A 16,886-nucleotide genomic window follows, 5' to 3' on the forward strand; every position below is an offset into this window, starting at 1 on the left:
AACCAATTACTGACTTTCTAGAAAACAACCTTTTTGCCCAATTAGCATCAGAAAAACCTTTTAATAACAACTCATTTGACTGAGATTTTAAAAAACTAACACCTTTACCTCGACAAAGTTTAAGATACCTTAATAACCTCATTGCAACTTGAAAATGAGTTTTAGTAGGCTTATGCATATACTAACTCAAAACATGCACAACATATGCAATGTCAGGCCTAGTAATAGTTAGGTAGATAAGTTTACCAAAACATCTTTGTTAACATCAAAAACAACATTTGACTCGAGAGGAGTCTTAATAGACTTGCAACTTAACATACCAAAATCATGCAAAAGTTCCAAACAATATTTCCTTTGACACAAACAAATTCCATTTGGAACATTGACCACTTCAATACCCAAAAAATATTTCAACTTTCCCAAATGTTTTATAAGAAATTGGGATTTCAAAAATTCTTTTACTTTTGTTATTTCATTTTCACAATTTCCTGTAACAATAATATCATCAACATAGACTAAAAGTATAACAACCAACTTTCCTGAAACCTTAACAAACATAGAATGATCATTATAACTCTGTTTAAAACCAAAGCTAATTAAAGAACTACTTAGCCCTTTCATTCCACTTTCTTGGTTCCTGTTTTAAACCATAAAAGGACTTTAACAATTTACAAACTCTTTTGTCATTCCAAATAGAATTCACAGCCAAAGTAATAACAACACGTATAGTAACAATTTTGGAAACTAGAGCAAAAGTCTCCTCCTAATCAATACATGCCTTTTGATTATTACCTTTAGCAACTAACCTAGCCTTATATCTTTCTATTTCTCTATTTTATTTATACTTTATCTTATATATCCAGCAACACCCTGTAGGTTTCGTATTTTCAGGTAAATATGTTATTATCTAGGTATTGTTTCTATACAGAGCTTCCATTTCCTGATTCATAGCTTTAATCCATTTAGGATTAAGTGATGCCTCATAAAAAGATTAAGGTTCAACGGTTTTATCAAGATTAGACACAAAACATTTATTTTCAGAATTTAACATTGAATAATTAAGAATTTTTTCAATCCCATATTTATATTTTCCTTCTACAATATAATCTTTAATTTTAGATGGAAGTCTAATTTCTCTTCTAGTACGAGTAACACCAATAGACTAAGTATCTGATGAATCAGGAACAAAAGAAATATTTTCCTCTGTCCTGACAGATGAATCATGAGAACTAACAGAACTAGGACCAGACCTATCAATTAAAGGCACATTGTACTCTTCAAATCTTAAACTAGTATCTGACTCCTTTCCTGCAGTACCTATTCTACTAGGACTTAAAGGAGAACTAGCACCATCTAAATGATGATCTAGTCCTTAAGTTCTATTAGACACACCATCATCAACATAATTTTCATAAATAACAAGATCATCATAGGAAAATGGGTCAAACCCATTAGAAACATCATTAGATTTACTAAAAACAGGACTCTGCATTCTGAATGGAAACACAGATTCGTAGAAAATAACATCCCTAGAAACAAACATAAAATTTGAATGAAGACTAAATACTTTATACCCTTTCTTATCTACAGAGTAACCCATAAAAACACATTTTTCAGAACGAGGAGAAAACTTATCAAAATTATTTAGATTAGTAGTAAAGCACAAACATCCAAACAAATGAAGATTATCAAAATTGGGTGACTTTTTATACACTAACATATTGAGAAAGTCCTTTTAGAACAGAAGAACATGTTCTATTAATTAAGAAAACTGATGTAAGAAATACATCACCCCAGTACTTTAATGGAACTCCTGATTGAAACATTAAAGACCTAGCAACATTAAGAATATACCGATGTTTCCTTTCTACAACTCCATTCTGTTGCGGAGTGTAAACATAAGAGGTTTGATGAATAATCCCATGACTATCACCAAAGGTTTTAAAACAAGAATTAATAAATTTAGTTCCATTGTCAGTTCATATAGTTTTAACAATAACCTGAAACTGTTTGTTTAACATATTAAAAAATATCACATAATTTTGAAAAAGTTCTTATTTGGACTTAATAAGAAAAACCCAAGTAGCTCTAGTGTAATCATCAACAATAGTTTAAAAGAATCTAAATCCTCCTACACACTCAACTCTATAAGGTTCATACACATCCAAATGAATAAGTTCTCCAAGTGACTTTGTAATATGAAGACTATTATGAAATGAATCCCTAGTTTGTTAAGATTTGTGAAAAACCTCACAAGGAGGTAGAGAAACATTACTAAAATTAAGTTTATCCCTAAGAATGTTTAAAGCTTGGTCAGCAGGATGACCAAGTCTACTATGCCAACTAAATTTAAAAACACAACACACATTCTTAGAAATAGAGGACTTACTACCTGCCACATATGGATATGATAATAAAGACCACCAGATTGATTACCAGTCTCCACCACCCCCTTGGACTTTGAATCGTGAATATGAAAATTAAGTTCCTTAAAAACAACTTCAAATTTGTTGTCCTTGCATAGCTTATGAACAGAAAACAAATTAACATTGAAATCTGGAACAATAAAGACATCAAACAATGTAAGAGAGCTTGACAGCTGCATATTTCCAATTTTATTAATTTGAGCAGAAGATCCATTTGGGTAACTAACCCTTAGATTTAGTTTAGAAACATTAACTGAATCTTGGAGATGTAACTCAGAACTAATCATTTGTTGACTAGATCCAGAGTCAACAACCCATTTAGAACCTTTATTGTTAATAAATGAGTTACATGAAATAGCTGCCATGTTCGCATTGACAGATGTATCATCTAACCCTTGTTTATTGTCCCCAATGAGACTAAGAAACTTAGAATATTGCTCATTAGTTAAAAAATGACAATCATTACTACTATCACCAGCTCTAGACCCAGAGGATTCAGTTTGAAAAACAGAAGTTGAATTACTAGAAAAAAATTTATTTTGATTACCAACTTCGGACCTTGGTTTGTAATCCTTTGGATAACCAATAATTTTGTAACATTTATCAATAGAATGACCTTTAAGACCACAATTTTTACACTGATCTATTTGACCCTTGGACTTGGACTTTTTCTGATCAACAAACTTAGATACAAAAGCGGAAGTAGAGGTCTTAGAATTTGAATTTACACTATTAGACCCATGTTTTTTATTTGACTCCTCACATGATACTAAGGAGAAAGAAGTTTTGACAGAATGAAGAGGATCCATTAACAAGATATGACTCTTAACTGGATTATAAGAATCATCTAAACCACTTAAAAATTGTATCAACTTCAATAGTTTTGAATGACTCTTAAAACTATCAGCAACTTCACATGTACACTCAGTAAGATTAGTTAACCCATCAAATTCTTTCCAATACGAATCAAGTTTACTAAAATAATCAGACAAAGACAAGCTACCTTGAGAAAGAGATACAATTTTTTGATGGACATTAAAAATAACTGAACCATCTATTTTATGATCAGTCTCATTTAATTCATTCCAAAGATCATAAGCACTTTCTGAACAATCATGGTTAGCATATAGGTTCTCAAAAATAGAACCAAGAATCCAAGAACAAGTAATGGCATTAGCACGTTCCCATTTAGACTCTTTAATGGGATCTCTAAAAGGTTTAGACACAGTTCCATCAACAAAACCAAGTTTATTACGAGCCTTCAAGGCTCTAACCATTGAACTACGCCAGATCCTAAAATTTTCAGTTCCTAACAACTTGAAACTGATAACACTAGTAACAGTATTATCTGAAGGATGAACATATAGAGGATCATCAAAGTTAACAGCAGGATCGGGTTTATCCCCATACCCACTAGAAGACTCAACCCCAGAACCAATCATATTAATTTGCAAGAAATCAAACAAAAAAAGACAGATAACAGTGAAGAAATCAAACAAAACAAACACAGATAAAAGTGAAAGCCTTAGAGTCCAGATGGTCACCACAGTATGTCGTGGCCCAAGACAAGCAATCACCGAATCAAGAAAGCAACTGAAACTTGTAATGATAACAAACCTTATCAGAACTGTAAAAAAAAAAAGAACAAGAAATCCTCACAGTGAGAGCAGGTGACAACACAACCAACTATCTAACCGATCAGCTCTTAGATTCGTTCTCTACCAAGGTTTATCGGTGATGAAATCTGACCCTTAGAGAGTTCTTTTAGATCAAGTGAGATTAACCAACCAGTCCAATGGAAGACTAAGCCTTCACACAACTAATCAGATAGAAACAAGATATATGATCTTCGGAGTCTGCAAAACAAATCAGAGAAATCGCAGTAACCCAAATCAAGAAAAATGGTTGCAATAGACAACTAAAAAAACCTAATCTCATACAATCTAAAATTGGATCCAGATTTCAACAAGAAATCAGGACACGATCAGATTATGTAGATCGATTAGAGAAATGAAACCAGAATAGGAAACCGAAACAGTTACCTCAATTTAGTGAAGACGAAGCGTCGATAGATGATCTGAGCCAAGAATCGGAGCCCTAACGCTCTGATGCTATGTAAAAACTACTAAAAACTCAAGATACCCAACATCACCATCTATTATATCATTTGAGGATTAATAGACAGGTTGTTTTCACAACTTACAATATAAACCTCACTACAAAAATACTATACTACTCTCAACAACGATTCACTCATCCTAATCTAATAAGAAGATCAAGAATAATTAACCTATTAACAAAATAAAAAGAAAACTCTGAATATGATGAAAACCCTAAAATGAGAGAAACATGAGTGAGTTACAGAGCTGGAATGATTGAATAATGAATCTTCTCAAGCTCATTTGACCTTTAAGTATTCGGGTCACCTTCTACCTGATGACCCGCGTGTTAACCCGAGCCAACAACTTGAACAATACACTTTCAACCCTTCAACATTCTAATTATACCTGTAACATCCCTCAAACAAACAGAAAGTATACAAATATATGATTAATATCAAAATGTTAGTCTGAATCATAAAGATTATATTTTTAACAGAGCTCCCACACCACCATCGCTGCATTTATCTGAACTTTGTTCTAAAATCGTTTCAGATACCCCATTAAATTATTCACTGCCACAAAAACCGTTATTGAAAGCAGTGTGTTCCAGAAATTCATGGTTGTTTCAAAAACTCTGTATATGATTTTGACTTCGGTTTCATAGATCGATCGTCGGTTCCTAAGGATTCGTTTTGCTTTCTGAAATTTTATGAGCATCTTTAGCATTTAGTTTCTAAAAGCTTTGGTTTTCATTTGATTTCTGAAAAAGTTGGTTTCTAAAAATATATGCAATCGATTTTATACACGGTTCCAACATTTGGTTTCTGGAAATTTTGATGTTCATTTGGTTTCGGATCTGTTTTTCAAGAAGACTCCCCCAAATAATGATGCACTTCTATGAATATTTGGTGTTTCTATTGAAGGAAATGGTGTTACTATTGAGGGATCAGCTTCATTCTCTAAAGGAGCCATTGCCAACCCCTCGTGTTAATGTTCAGAGCTGTGATATTGTTGCCTTCTAAAGTTCATTGATGATGCTCATGATTTATGATTTTCTTTGATCTATCAAATGGAAAAACCATATATCGGTCTTATTTTTCCAGATTTGTTTGTTTAGTTACTAATGGATTTATGTTGGAGTTCGAATTATCCTATGAAAAATTTGAAGTTTTTATTGGACTAAAAAAATTGCAAATCTTGCTAAATTGTCATATTCTCTTGGTTTTAGATTTGGTTTGTTGTAAATGATCTGTTTTTTAAATTTTAATTTTGCATCTGGTAAAACAAAGGGGGTAGGAGGGTCGTCTTGCCACAGAGTATGAAGAGGTTGGTGACTGTTCGGCGGGCGGGTGAGGGCAGGGAATGGGAGAAATGAGGTGATGGACCCATATGTTTAATTATAAATTTTCTTTTAATAATAATAATAATAATAATAAATATAATAATAATAATAATAATAATAATAATAATAATAATAATAAGTTTATAAATAATTATAAAAAGATAAAGAAAAATATGACAAAGAGCAAAGAAGTCATTTTAAGAGTGACGGGAATCAAAGATCTTCCGAGTTAAGAAGAAAAGTGAAGGACCCAAAATGAAATTTAGCTTAAACCACAAGGATCATTCTTTTATACTTTAATAGAGTATTATAAAAGTACCGGTTATTTTCTAAATAAAGATAATTTGATAAGTATTAAAAAAACAATGTTATTTTTTGGTGGTCATCTAACACTCACAATGTAGTAATCGGGAATCTTCCACTTATTATCTCTCATTATCCAAAGCGCTTGTAAAGATATTGGAGAACCCTATAATTAACTACTTATAATCAGTTTTTTCAGAAAACAGTGCAATTTCAACCAATAAAAATATTTTAACACTAAATTAGGGTGTCTATATGGTGAAATGAGGTGTTTTTTTAGCCAACCCCTTCTTATAAGGGAAACACAATGAACAGAAGAAGATTCATTGGGTTGTGTCGGAAAAGGTAGTGCCTACCAAATCTATTGGTGGTCTAGGTGTCAGATTAATTTGTGCACTAAACCCAGGTCTAATAGCAAAATAGTGTTGGCGGTTGAAAAAGGAAGCATCATCTCTCTGGTGCTGAGTCATTATTGGGATCCATGACTTACACACAAAACCACATGATCACCTCGCAAATAAGTCTATCATTGGTGTATGGCAGAACATAGTGAACACACAAAAAAAAGGTCTAAAGAAGCATGGAATTACTGTAAGTGATGTAGTCAAACTCATGGTTCAATCATGTGAAAACTCTCGATTTTGACACAATAAGTAGATTCATGAGATACCTTACCGAACCAAATTCCCATCCCTGAATATGCATTAGAATCTAAAAAGAGATGCATAGTGGCAGATAGTTTTCATGGAGAGGAGTTTATGGGTGATTGGACTCATCCCCCGAAAGATGTATGATTGTCTCTGATTTGAATGAATTTAGTAGATGCATTTCATAGATTTGTCTAACTCAAGGTCCTCATTCTTATAGATGCTCATTTTTAGCCAATGGGAACTATATTATTCAGGTACTAAGTAACATCCCTACCTGCAATTATTTAGCACAAATGAAACAGAATTAGAAGCATCTCCCAATTAATGGTAAAAAGGTTATTATAAATTAATTTAGGGCCAAATAAAAAGGGTCATACTTTAGACACATCATTCTACTAAGGGTCCTACTTTGGACACACCACTCTACTAAACACTAATCTAATATACCTAATCTAATCATTACCATTAATAAATTATTACTTACATTGTTTTCTGAAAAAATATTTTTTTTTCTTTTTTTTTTCTCTTTCTCTCTCTTTTATATGTATATATATATATATATATATATATATATATATATATATATATATATATATATAACAAATAGTTTTTTTTTACTTCAATAACCGTGCAATATAATATGTATTTAACTCTATATTTTTTTATTTTCAAACTTTCATGTTAATATACCAAAATACTTTTACAATCATAGAATCATAAATAAAACTAAAAATAATATATATATATATATATATATATATATATATATATATATATATATATATATATCGTCGTCGTTTTACGGGACCACTGAAACCACAAAGCCGTCGTTGTTAGAATCATAATTTTTTTTAACCTTCTTTTCCTTTATTTTTTAACTTGGATTTTAGATGTAATCCCACAAATTTAATATATTTTTATTTTCTTTTCCATTTTCATAAATTTAATATATTATATTTTTTTGTTAGAAGGCCATAATTTTTTTTTTCATTTCAATAAACCTAATATCATTAGTTGAAACCGATTAATGTTAGATTATCACCTCAAAGTTGTGTATCAAATAAAAGTTTTTACGAAACCGTATTTTATATTAATGATTAATTGTTATTAACGTTATAACAATTATATGTTTTAAAAATAATTAAAGCTTATGGTGCCATATCTCCGATAACTCTCCATCAAATTTAGTGTCTTTATTTTCCAGTTCAACTCTGCTATTTATGAAAATTAACCTCATCAAATTTGTTATCCTTATCCTAAACCCACAAAGTTAATACATTTTATTTTTTTTCCATTTCCGTAAACCCATATTTTTTATAGCATAAATTTTTGAGTAATTTTATTTTTTGTTAGACGTAAGCCACCATCGTCTTTTTTAGACTTTTTATTTCATTTTCATAAACCTAATATCATTAATTATAAAAAAAATATATGTTACTATCTAAAAGAAGTATAAAGTCACAATTTTTTTCCTACACCTGTTGATAAAAAATATTACTTTAAAAGAGTATGTATAAGTATAGTTTCAGAATATTACAATATAAATATTATAAAGTATAACACAATAATTATATAAGAGAGACCTTAAAAAAAGGTGAGTAATGAATAATTATAAAAGTTAGACATGAAGAGAGAGAGAGAGAGAGAGAGAGAGAGAGAGAGAGATATGTGAGCAATGGGTTAGAAAAAAAAACCTTGATTCCGAATCAAAAGTAAAAGTAGGTGTATGTGTGTAAATTAAAAACCTATAACCCTATAGTAGATTGGTGTGTCTACTAGATTGGTGTGTTAAAAGAAAAACTCAATAAAAATTGGGTGTAAAACTTAATTGCTTTTACTAAATTAACCCAATAGTTGATATTATTTGCCATGAAAACAATGAAACAAGATAATTTTGGCGTTTGGGGACTACTGGACCATATATAAAGTTAAATGAGCAATGGGCTTATAAATAGCTCACAGTGACCGTAAAAAGTGTGCATCAATACAATTGTAGTCCTTGGCTTTGAGATATGTGTTTCTCACTGGTTTTAGTGTCTTTGTTTTCCCATTCAACTCTGCTATTTTACAAAAAATCTTATGCCAAAAGGAAAGGTTTTAATATTTTCAAGACATTATATTCATCACAATCCAATTCAGTTTCAGGCACAACAACTCAACCCCTTGTTAGACGATCAGCAAACTATGTGCCATCTTTATGGTCATTTGATCATATTCAGTCACTCCCTATCAAATATAAGGTATTTATCTAACCATTTCCCTTTTAAACTTACTTTCATTTTGAATGTTTATTAAAAAAATTTAAGCTACATGCATAGGGAAATGATTACACGTCAAGAAGAGATAGTATGATGGAAGCAGTGAAGGCCTTGATAGGTAATGTCCGAAAGCCATTGACTACCCTTGAACTGATTGATGATTTACAGAGACTTGGAATAGCATATCATTTTCGTTATGAGATAAGTTATCTCCTGGAGAAGATTTATCACAATTTCTACCATACTCACGATAAGTGGAATTCAATGAATCTCAATCTTAAAGCTCTTGGTTTTAGATTAATGAGACAACATGGTTATTATGTCACTGAAGGTACTTTTATTACTTACATCATCTGAAACATGTCAAGTTTCATGGAAGACGACTCACAAGCTTATATTTTCCATTAATTTTCTTTTTATATATAAATAGAGATATTTTGCAACTTCAAGGACCATATTGAAAATCTTAAGCCACACTTATACGAGGATATGATATGCATGCTGAACTTGTACGAGGCTTCTTATCATTCATTTGAAAATGAAAGCATTCTGGACCATGTTAGAGACTTCACCACCATATATCTCAAAGATAATTTTGAATACATTCCTGAAAATTTATCATCATTAGTAACTCATGCTTTAGAGCTTCCACTACACTGGAGAGTACCAAGGGTAGAGGCAATATGGTACATTGAGGAGTATGAAAAAAGAAATAGCATGAATCCAACCATGGTTGAGCTAGCAAAATTGGATTTTAATATGGTTCAAGCTATCCACCTTGAAGATCTAAAACACTCATCAAGGTAACGTTTTTGTCTATTTTTTTTTCACGTTGACTTGTTACTTATAAAATGATTTTCTATAAAGTAATCATGATTTCTAAAATGTATAGATGGTGGAGAGATATATGTTGGGAAAATAAGTTAAGTTTTGCCCGAGACCGATTGGTTGAGAATTTGTTGTGGGCGGTTGGAATCAATTACCTACCGCACTTTAGTGAGGAAAGGAAAACTCTATTGACAGTTGGAGCCTTAATAACCACTCTTGATGATGTCTATGATGTGTATGGTACTTTGGATGAACTTTATCAATTTACCGATGCTATAAACAAGTAATTGTTAGTTAACCACTCTTTCATCCTTTAGAAATACAAGTTTATCAACTAGAATTTGAGCAAATTTCACATGATCTTAAAGAAGTTTCTAATTCGTAGATGGGATATCAATTTGGTGGATGAACTCCCAGATTATATGAAGATATGTTTTCATGGATTTTACAACTCGATAAACCACATCTCATATAATGCTTTGACCCAAACCGGATTCTTCATCCTTCCTTACCTAAAGAAAACAGTAATAGATTAATCCATCTTCTTGAACTACAAAATTATCCTATTCGTTCTTGGTTATTAATAGTGTGATTTTGGAATCTTACTTTTGTATTCTGGAATGGTAACATTGTAGTGGGCAGATTTATGCAACTCATACATAGTAGAAGTACGGTGGCACCATAGTGGACATACACCAACACTAGAAGAGTACTTAGAGAATGGTTATAAATCGGTAGGGGCTCCTGTAATACTCATGCATCTTAGTTTTTTGACATCAATCGGTGCAACAGAAGAAATCTTGCAAGGCATAGAAGGAGCTGAAAATATCGTTCGCTACTCATCCCTAATATTACGACTAGCTGATGACTTAGGGACATCCTCGGTAATTATTTCTTTGTTAGTTAATCATAATAGATACTTTCATTTGGGGATAATATTAGAACAATATTAGTATTTTTTATGTGAAATTTTCAATACCTGTATAGAAATAATTAAGCTTAAACTTTTCTTCTTTTATGTATTTAAGGATGAGATTGCAAGAGGCGATAATCCAAAATCAATTCAATGTTATATGCATGAGACTGGTGCAACTGAAGAAGAAGCTAGAAAGTATATCGAATTATTAATCAACAAGACATGGAAGAAACTTAATAAAGCCCGAGGAGGTGCAAAGTGTCGATTTTTATGGGAATTTAGTAATGGTGCTACAAACCTTGCTAGAGTTGCACAATTTATGTACTCCAATGGAGATGGGTATGGGCGTCCAGATTTGATAAAGTCGCAAGTAATATCTTTGTTCTTCAATCCAATCCTAGCAATCGAATAGTAATGATTAATGTGTCTTTTAATATAGGTGGTCTTTGTTTGTAAATAAATAAATAAATAAATAAAAAAATAAGATTGTTCGGTAAAGATCGGTAGGGTGGAGATGATTGGAGGTGGAATCGGCTTATATATAGGATTTCCATGGACCCCTTAATTTCCAAAGTTTTTAGAGTTTATATCAAATTTATTAAATGGATACCCTTATATGGACACCTATTGTTTTGTTAGATTCCAAATCAATAACAAATAAATAAATTCAGTAACATAAAAAGTACATTTATAATTATTCATTAGACATAATTTTGCATCAAACCAAATCACCAAAAGTTGCCGCAAATTATATAAGATTTAAACATAGAAATAAAGCAAGAACCCTAACAATAACACAAAAATATAGACGTCATTGCATTAATTTCTCTTTGAAGTTTTTCGGACAAGAAATCATATCCGGCCGCTGTATGTCCACTATTCCTTTAATTTGACTTTTTTTTTTGAAACGGAAAATATATTAAAAACTCACATCAACACGATGTGAGGAATAGTACATAACCGGAAAAGAACAAAACAGGAAAAGGAAAACACAAAAAATAAAAACTACAAACAAAGAAAATGTCCTAAATTCCATACTCTCTGGTCCATGTTCTTGAGTAATCCTATATGTTTGCTCCAAATAAAAGTTATCAATTTTTGCATTTAGGTCATTCCATATACACCACAATACCCTGCAAAAGATCGCATTCAACAACTTCTTTTCTTTTTGCATTTAGGTCATCGCAATATGAAAAGTAACATATCCTTCACTGTCTTAAAGCCATCACATGAGACTTCACACCAAAAAAGTATCAAATCCATAAGAGCTTTCGCCAATGGGTATTTGAGTAAAATGTGATCACTCGACTCCTCCTCCAGATTACATGAGCCACACATAACTGATGGAACTGTAACACCCCTCAATTTTAGTGCTACTGATGATGGGATTTTACCCAGCTTCGCTCTCCATATAAAACATAAAACTTTAAATGGGATCACCTTACACCACCCGAATGGTCCATCACAAACAACATGTTTTTTTGGCTTCATCTGCCAGCTCCATTGCTCTGCCATTGTTGAGAACTTCTCTGGTTTAGTGGTTCTCCGCACTTATTTAGCCATGCTTCTTGAAAAATGACGAAACTTTAAAGATGTTTATCTTAAGAATGAGTTATTTCAATAAAAGATCTTATGTTTTGACTTTTTTTCTTTTCAGATCTAAAACCTTTTTTTTTTAAGTCTCAAACTTTACAAGTTACTTGTTATTTCAGACATTAACAGGTCACCAACATTTTGCAGTTTTTCTATTTTCAACCTTTTTTTTTTTCAAAATAAACATAACTTTAACTAATTCCTTATTATTTTATTAATTGAGTTGGTTACCTTATTATGTCAAAATACAACCCCGACATCTTATTATTGGATACTTCTTGATAGATCTGTATGCTTCAACAATACCATTTACATTTTGAAAAATAAAATAAAATATATTATTTCACATTTAATAACACATATAAATCAATAAAATGTATAAATTAGAATGAAATATAAAGAGTTTGGAAGTTTTAAATGCATGTGGTGGAAACAACAATGTTAATCATAGATATAGATATAGATATTTATAGATAGATGAAGAGGGATATGCACCGATGTAAATGATGGGTTTTAGACATAAGAACTTTCCCTATGTGCACATACAACCCTATAGCTTGGATCTAGGTTTCGCTAATTGAACATGCAACATATCCAAGACTTTCATGGCTAGATCTAATGTAAACTAACAATCAAAATCATATGAAAACAGATCTAGAATAATACCTTGAGTTACTTGCTTGAAACCTTCTTCTTCTTGGAGCTTAGAGTCACAAATGTCACTCCTCTAATGGTTTACAAACACCAACTAGCAAGAAGATGATTTGAGAGAGATGAGGAAAAGGGAAATCGGCTCTAGGGTTTCTCCAATCACCAGAGAGTGGCCGATTTCCTCAACCCTATGGGTCTATTTATACTGTGAGCTCCTAGGATTTCACCTTAAAACCCTAATTGGATAACTTAGCCTCAAAGCAATCCAAATCCTTTCCTAGATAAGGCCTTGATGATTTCTAGGTGATCCACATCCCTAAATTCGTCCAACCCATATCAATAAGGGTTATCAGCTCAAAATACAACTTTCACACATTTGACATTTTATACCCCTTTATTCAATTAATCTCTTTAACTCACCAAATTAATTCCTAATTAATTTATGACTTATATTAATCAAATGATATTATTATTCTTTTAACATATTATTCCTATAATACATTAATAATAATATTTCTTCTCTTTAAATCACCCTATCAAGTTGCTATGGTGAAGGCAACCCAAAAGGACCATGCAAAACCGGGTCAAGTACTTGCCAAAAATAGTTACAGCCTTAGATACTAATCCAACAGTCTCCCACTTGGATAAGTCTAGTAACTATAAACGCAAACACAATCCGATTAGCAATCGTAGCTCTCAAAGACGCTGTCAACTCTGATCTTTTCAGTAACCTGTCCTTTAGATAAGGGATCGTACAGTCCTCTGTTTTGATATCGTGCAGCCGATTATTATACTTGTCGTCCAGCAACTATTATCTCGATCTCAGATTTATTCAACATAGAACTTAATTGAACACATCAATTCAGTCCTGATCGGGCCCGGCACATAAGTCAAATCAAATCATCGAGCGGCCGTGATATCGCTTTTACCCTCATAGAATAAAAGTAACAGATAAACTTCGACTTATATGCACTTACTTTTCGACTAACCAACTATACACAATAATGCGTTTTATGACATCAATTTACTGATGTGGTTTCGCATTATCAATGTACAACCAATTAGTAAATAATAAAACATATATCTAGGTTTTAAGACCATATGATATTATCGTCTTGCGATCACTCCAAAGTGATTCCAGCAAGCATGGGTTTATTCCAATGCTCAAAACTTGTTCATAAGCACTCATGAACGTTGCAGCAAACCTTTGCTATGTCTAATACCATTTAGACAATCTACACACCAATTCATGACAATCTTCATTCATACCTACTTCCAACATATGAACGATTGTGGACAGTTTGAATAATTCGATTATTTTTAATAAACTCAATTATTCTGGAAGTCAAAACATGCAAAGTGAAATAATAGCTAAACAATCAACATAAGATAGTAACTTTACTTATAAACAATACTCCTTTATTTAATCATCAAATGTCAATTACATTTACCTATTACACGTTTCTAAAACTATCTAGTCTAAACTAATATCATCCTTCAACCCAATACTCCTAGCATGCTACAAGTGCTTAACCCTGCTCAGTCCCTTCATAAGTGGATTTGCTGGGTTATCTTCTAATGATATCCTCTTAACCACGAGGTTTCCTTCTTCTACTTGATGCCTAATAAAGTGATATTTTCTGTCGATATGCTGAGATCTACCATTATCCCTCGGTTCCTCGGTCAAGGAAACCGCTCCTTCATTATCACAGAAAATTTCCATGGACTCCTTTATGGCAGGAACAACTCCAAGATCGCCAATGCAGTTCTTCAATCATATCGCATCCTTTGATGCTTCGCTCGCTGCAATGTACTCTGATTCGCACGTTGAATCAGCTATAGTTTCCTGTTTGCAACTTTTCCAAGTTACTGCTCCTCCATTAAGGGTAAAGACCCATCCCGACTGCGAACGGTAGTTGTCCCTGTCGGTTTGGAAACTGGCGTCACTATACCCTCGCACCTTTAAGTCATCACTCCCTCCGAGAACTAGAAACCATTCCTTGTTCCTCTGAAGGTACTTAAGGATGTTCTTAACCGCAATCCAATGCGCTCTACCAGGATTCCCTTGATATCTACTGGCTGTGCTCAAGGCAAAGGCCACATTAGGACGAGTACAAGTCATAGCATACATGATTGAGCCAACTGCGGAAGCGTAAGGTACTCAGCTCGTCTCAGCTATCTCGGCTTCGGTACTCGGACTTTGAGGCTTACTCAACTTTGTATTACTTTGTATCGGTAGTTCTCCCTTCTTCGAGTTTTCCATACTAAAACGTTTTAGTACCTTATCTAAGTAATTATGTTGACTAAGTCCTATTAGTCTCTTACTTCTTTCTCTCACTATCCTTATTCCCAATATATAGGAAGCCTCTCCGAGGTCCTTCATAGCAAAACACTTCCCGAGCCAGGACTTTACCTCCTACAGAGTCGGAATGTCGTTTCCTATGAGCAGTATGTCATCGACATACAAAACAAGAAAGCTAACTATGCTCCCACTGGATTTGACATATACACATAATTCATCTTCGCTTCGTACAAATCCAAACTCTTTGACTTTCTCATCAAAGCAAAGATTCCATCTGCGAGACACTTGCTTATGTCCATAAATGGACTTGTTAAGCTTGCACACTCTATTTGGATGCTTCGGATCGACAAAACCCTTTGGCTGAGCCATGTAAACATCCTCAGCCAACGTCCCATTAAGAAAAGCGGTCTTGAGATCCATTTTCCATATCTCATAATCATGAAATGCAGCAATAGCTAGCATCACTCTAATAGATTTTATCTTCGCAACTGGTGAGAAGGTCTCATCATAGTCAACTCCAGGAGTTTGAGTAAAGCCCTTACCAACCAATCACGCCTTGTACGTGTACACATTCCCATCCATGTCGGTCTTCTTCTTGAAGATCCATTTGCACCCAACCGTCTTATGTCCGGGCACATTGTCAACCAAATTCCAAACTTGGTTGTCATACATGGACTGAATCTCGCTGTCCATCGCCTCTTTCCATTTTACAGACTCCGGACCTGCCATGGCTTCCTTATAGCAATTAGGTTCATCTAGATTTATTAGTGTACTATCACTAATATACATGTCCCCTTCGGTAGTGATATGAAAACCATACAACTGGGGTTGAACTATAATTCTTTCGGAACGTCTAAGAGGTAAGGATTGGTCAATAGGTTCAATCGGAGTTTCCTCCTCGGGTTGAGCACCAACGGTAGAGGCTCCTTCATCACTCGACTCTTGAATTTCTTCAAGATCGATCTGCCTCCCACTGTCTCCTTGGCTTATGAGTTCTCTCTCTCGGAAAACCCCTCTCCTCGCAACAAAGACTACACTATCACTCAGTCTATAGAAGAGATATCGAAAGGATTTCTACGGGTAGCCAATGAAAATACATCGCTCACTATGAGGTTCGAGCTTGTCGTGAGTATCTCGTCTTACGAAAGCCTCGGAACCCCAAACCTTGATATGTGCCAACGAGGGAGCCTTCCATGTCTACATCTCGTGAGGTGTTTTGGCAACTTTCTTAGTTGGGACTCGGTTAAGGGTATGGGCAGCAGTCTTTAAGACATACCCCCAAAATGAGATCGGTAGTGAAGCACGACTCATAATAGAACGAACCATGTCTAACAAAGTTCGATTGCGCCTTTCTGCCACACCATTCAACTGTGGTGTCCTAGGTGGCGTCAATTGTGAAACTATTCCGCATTCCTTGAGATAGTCGTGGAATTCAAGACTTAGATACTCTCCTCCTCGATCGGATCGAAGCATCATGATTTTCTTGCCCAACTGATTCTCCACATCATTCTTGAA

The 16,886-nt window shown here is 33.4% G+C and overlaps 2 protein-coding genes across 2 annotated transcripts; one reads left to right on the plus strand and one right to left on the minus strand.

The window, feature by feature from the left end:
• Window positions 1-1,372: 1,372 nt before the first annotated feature.
• Window positions 1,373-6,643, minus strand: LOC145068040 (uncharacterized). The gene is made up of 8 exons (XM_079015038.1): window positions 6,530-6,643; window positions 6,268-6,339; window positions 6,190-6,199; window positions 2,393-4,053; window positions 2,001-2,006; window positions 1,719-1,880; window positions 1,575-1,630; window positions 1,373-1,529 (listed from the first exon to the last, which is right to left on the minus strand). Exons 1-8 carry the CDS (start codon window positions 6,641-6,643, stop codon window positions 1,373-1,375), a joined length of 2,238 nt encoding a protein of 745 aa, XP_078871164.1.
• Window positions 6,644-8,835: 2,192 nt separating this feature from the next.
• Window positions 8,836-11,287, plus strand: LOC145068041 (R-linalool synthase QH1, chloroplastic-like). Its single transcript, XM_079015039.1, has 7 exons — window positions 8,836-9,063; window positions 9,142-9,412; window positions 9,512-9,884; window positions 9,974-10,192; window positions 10,295-10,433; window positions 10,545-10,793; window positions 10,938-11,287. The coding sequence occupies exons 1-7, from the start codon at window positions 8,836-8,838 to the stop codon at window positions 11,235-11,237; spliced, it is 1,779 nt and encodes a 592-aa protein (XP_078871165.1). The 3' UTR covers window positions 11,238-11,287.
• Window positions 11,288-16,886: the final 5,599 nt, after the last annotated feature.

Source organism: Lactuca serriola, chromosome 8, assembly GCF_051521515.1.
Source record: "Lactuca serriola cultivar US96UC23 chromosome 8, Lser_US96UC23_V15, whole genome shotgun sequence".
NCBI classification, from domain to species: Eukaryota; Viridiplantae; Streptophyta; class Magnoliopsida; order Asterales; family Asteraceae; genus Lactuca; species Lactuca serriola.

Excerpts from the sequence above, each read along its gene's own strand:
- LOC145068040 (XM_079015038.1), bottom strand. The coding sequence starts at position 6,643 with ATGACTCAGCACCAGAGAGATGATGCTTCCTTTTTCAACCGCCAACAC. Across the intron at positions 6,340-6,529 it reads CTAGACCACCAATAGATTTG|GGTTCTCCAATATCTTTACA; the intron begins GTAGGCACTACC and ends AGTTAATTATAG. Across the intron at positions 1,631-1,718 it reads TAAAAGGACTTTCTCAATAT|TTTTCTCCTCGTTCTGAAAA; the intron begins GTTAGTGTATAA and ends AATTTTGATAAG.
- LOC145068041 (XM_079015039.1), top strand. The coding sequence starts at position 8,836 with ATGTGTTTCTCACTGGTTTTAGTGTCTTTGTTTTCCCATTCAACTCTG. Across the intron at positions 9,064-9,141 it reads CACTCCCTATCAAATATAAG|GGAAATGATTACACGTCAAG; the intron begins GTATTTATCTAA and ends CTACATGCATAG. Across the intron at positions 10,434-10,544 it reads TTCCTTACCTAAAGAAAACA|TGGGCAGATTTATGCAACTC; the intron begins GTAATAGATTAA and ends GTAACATTGTAG.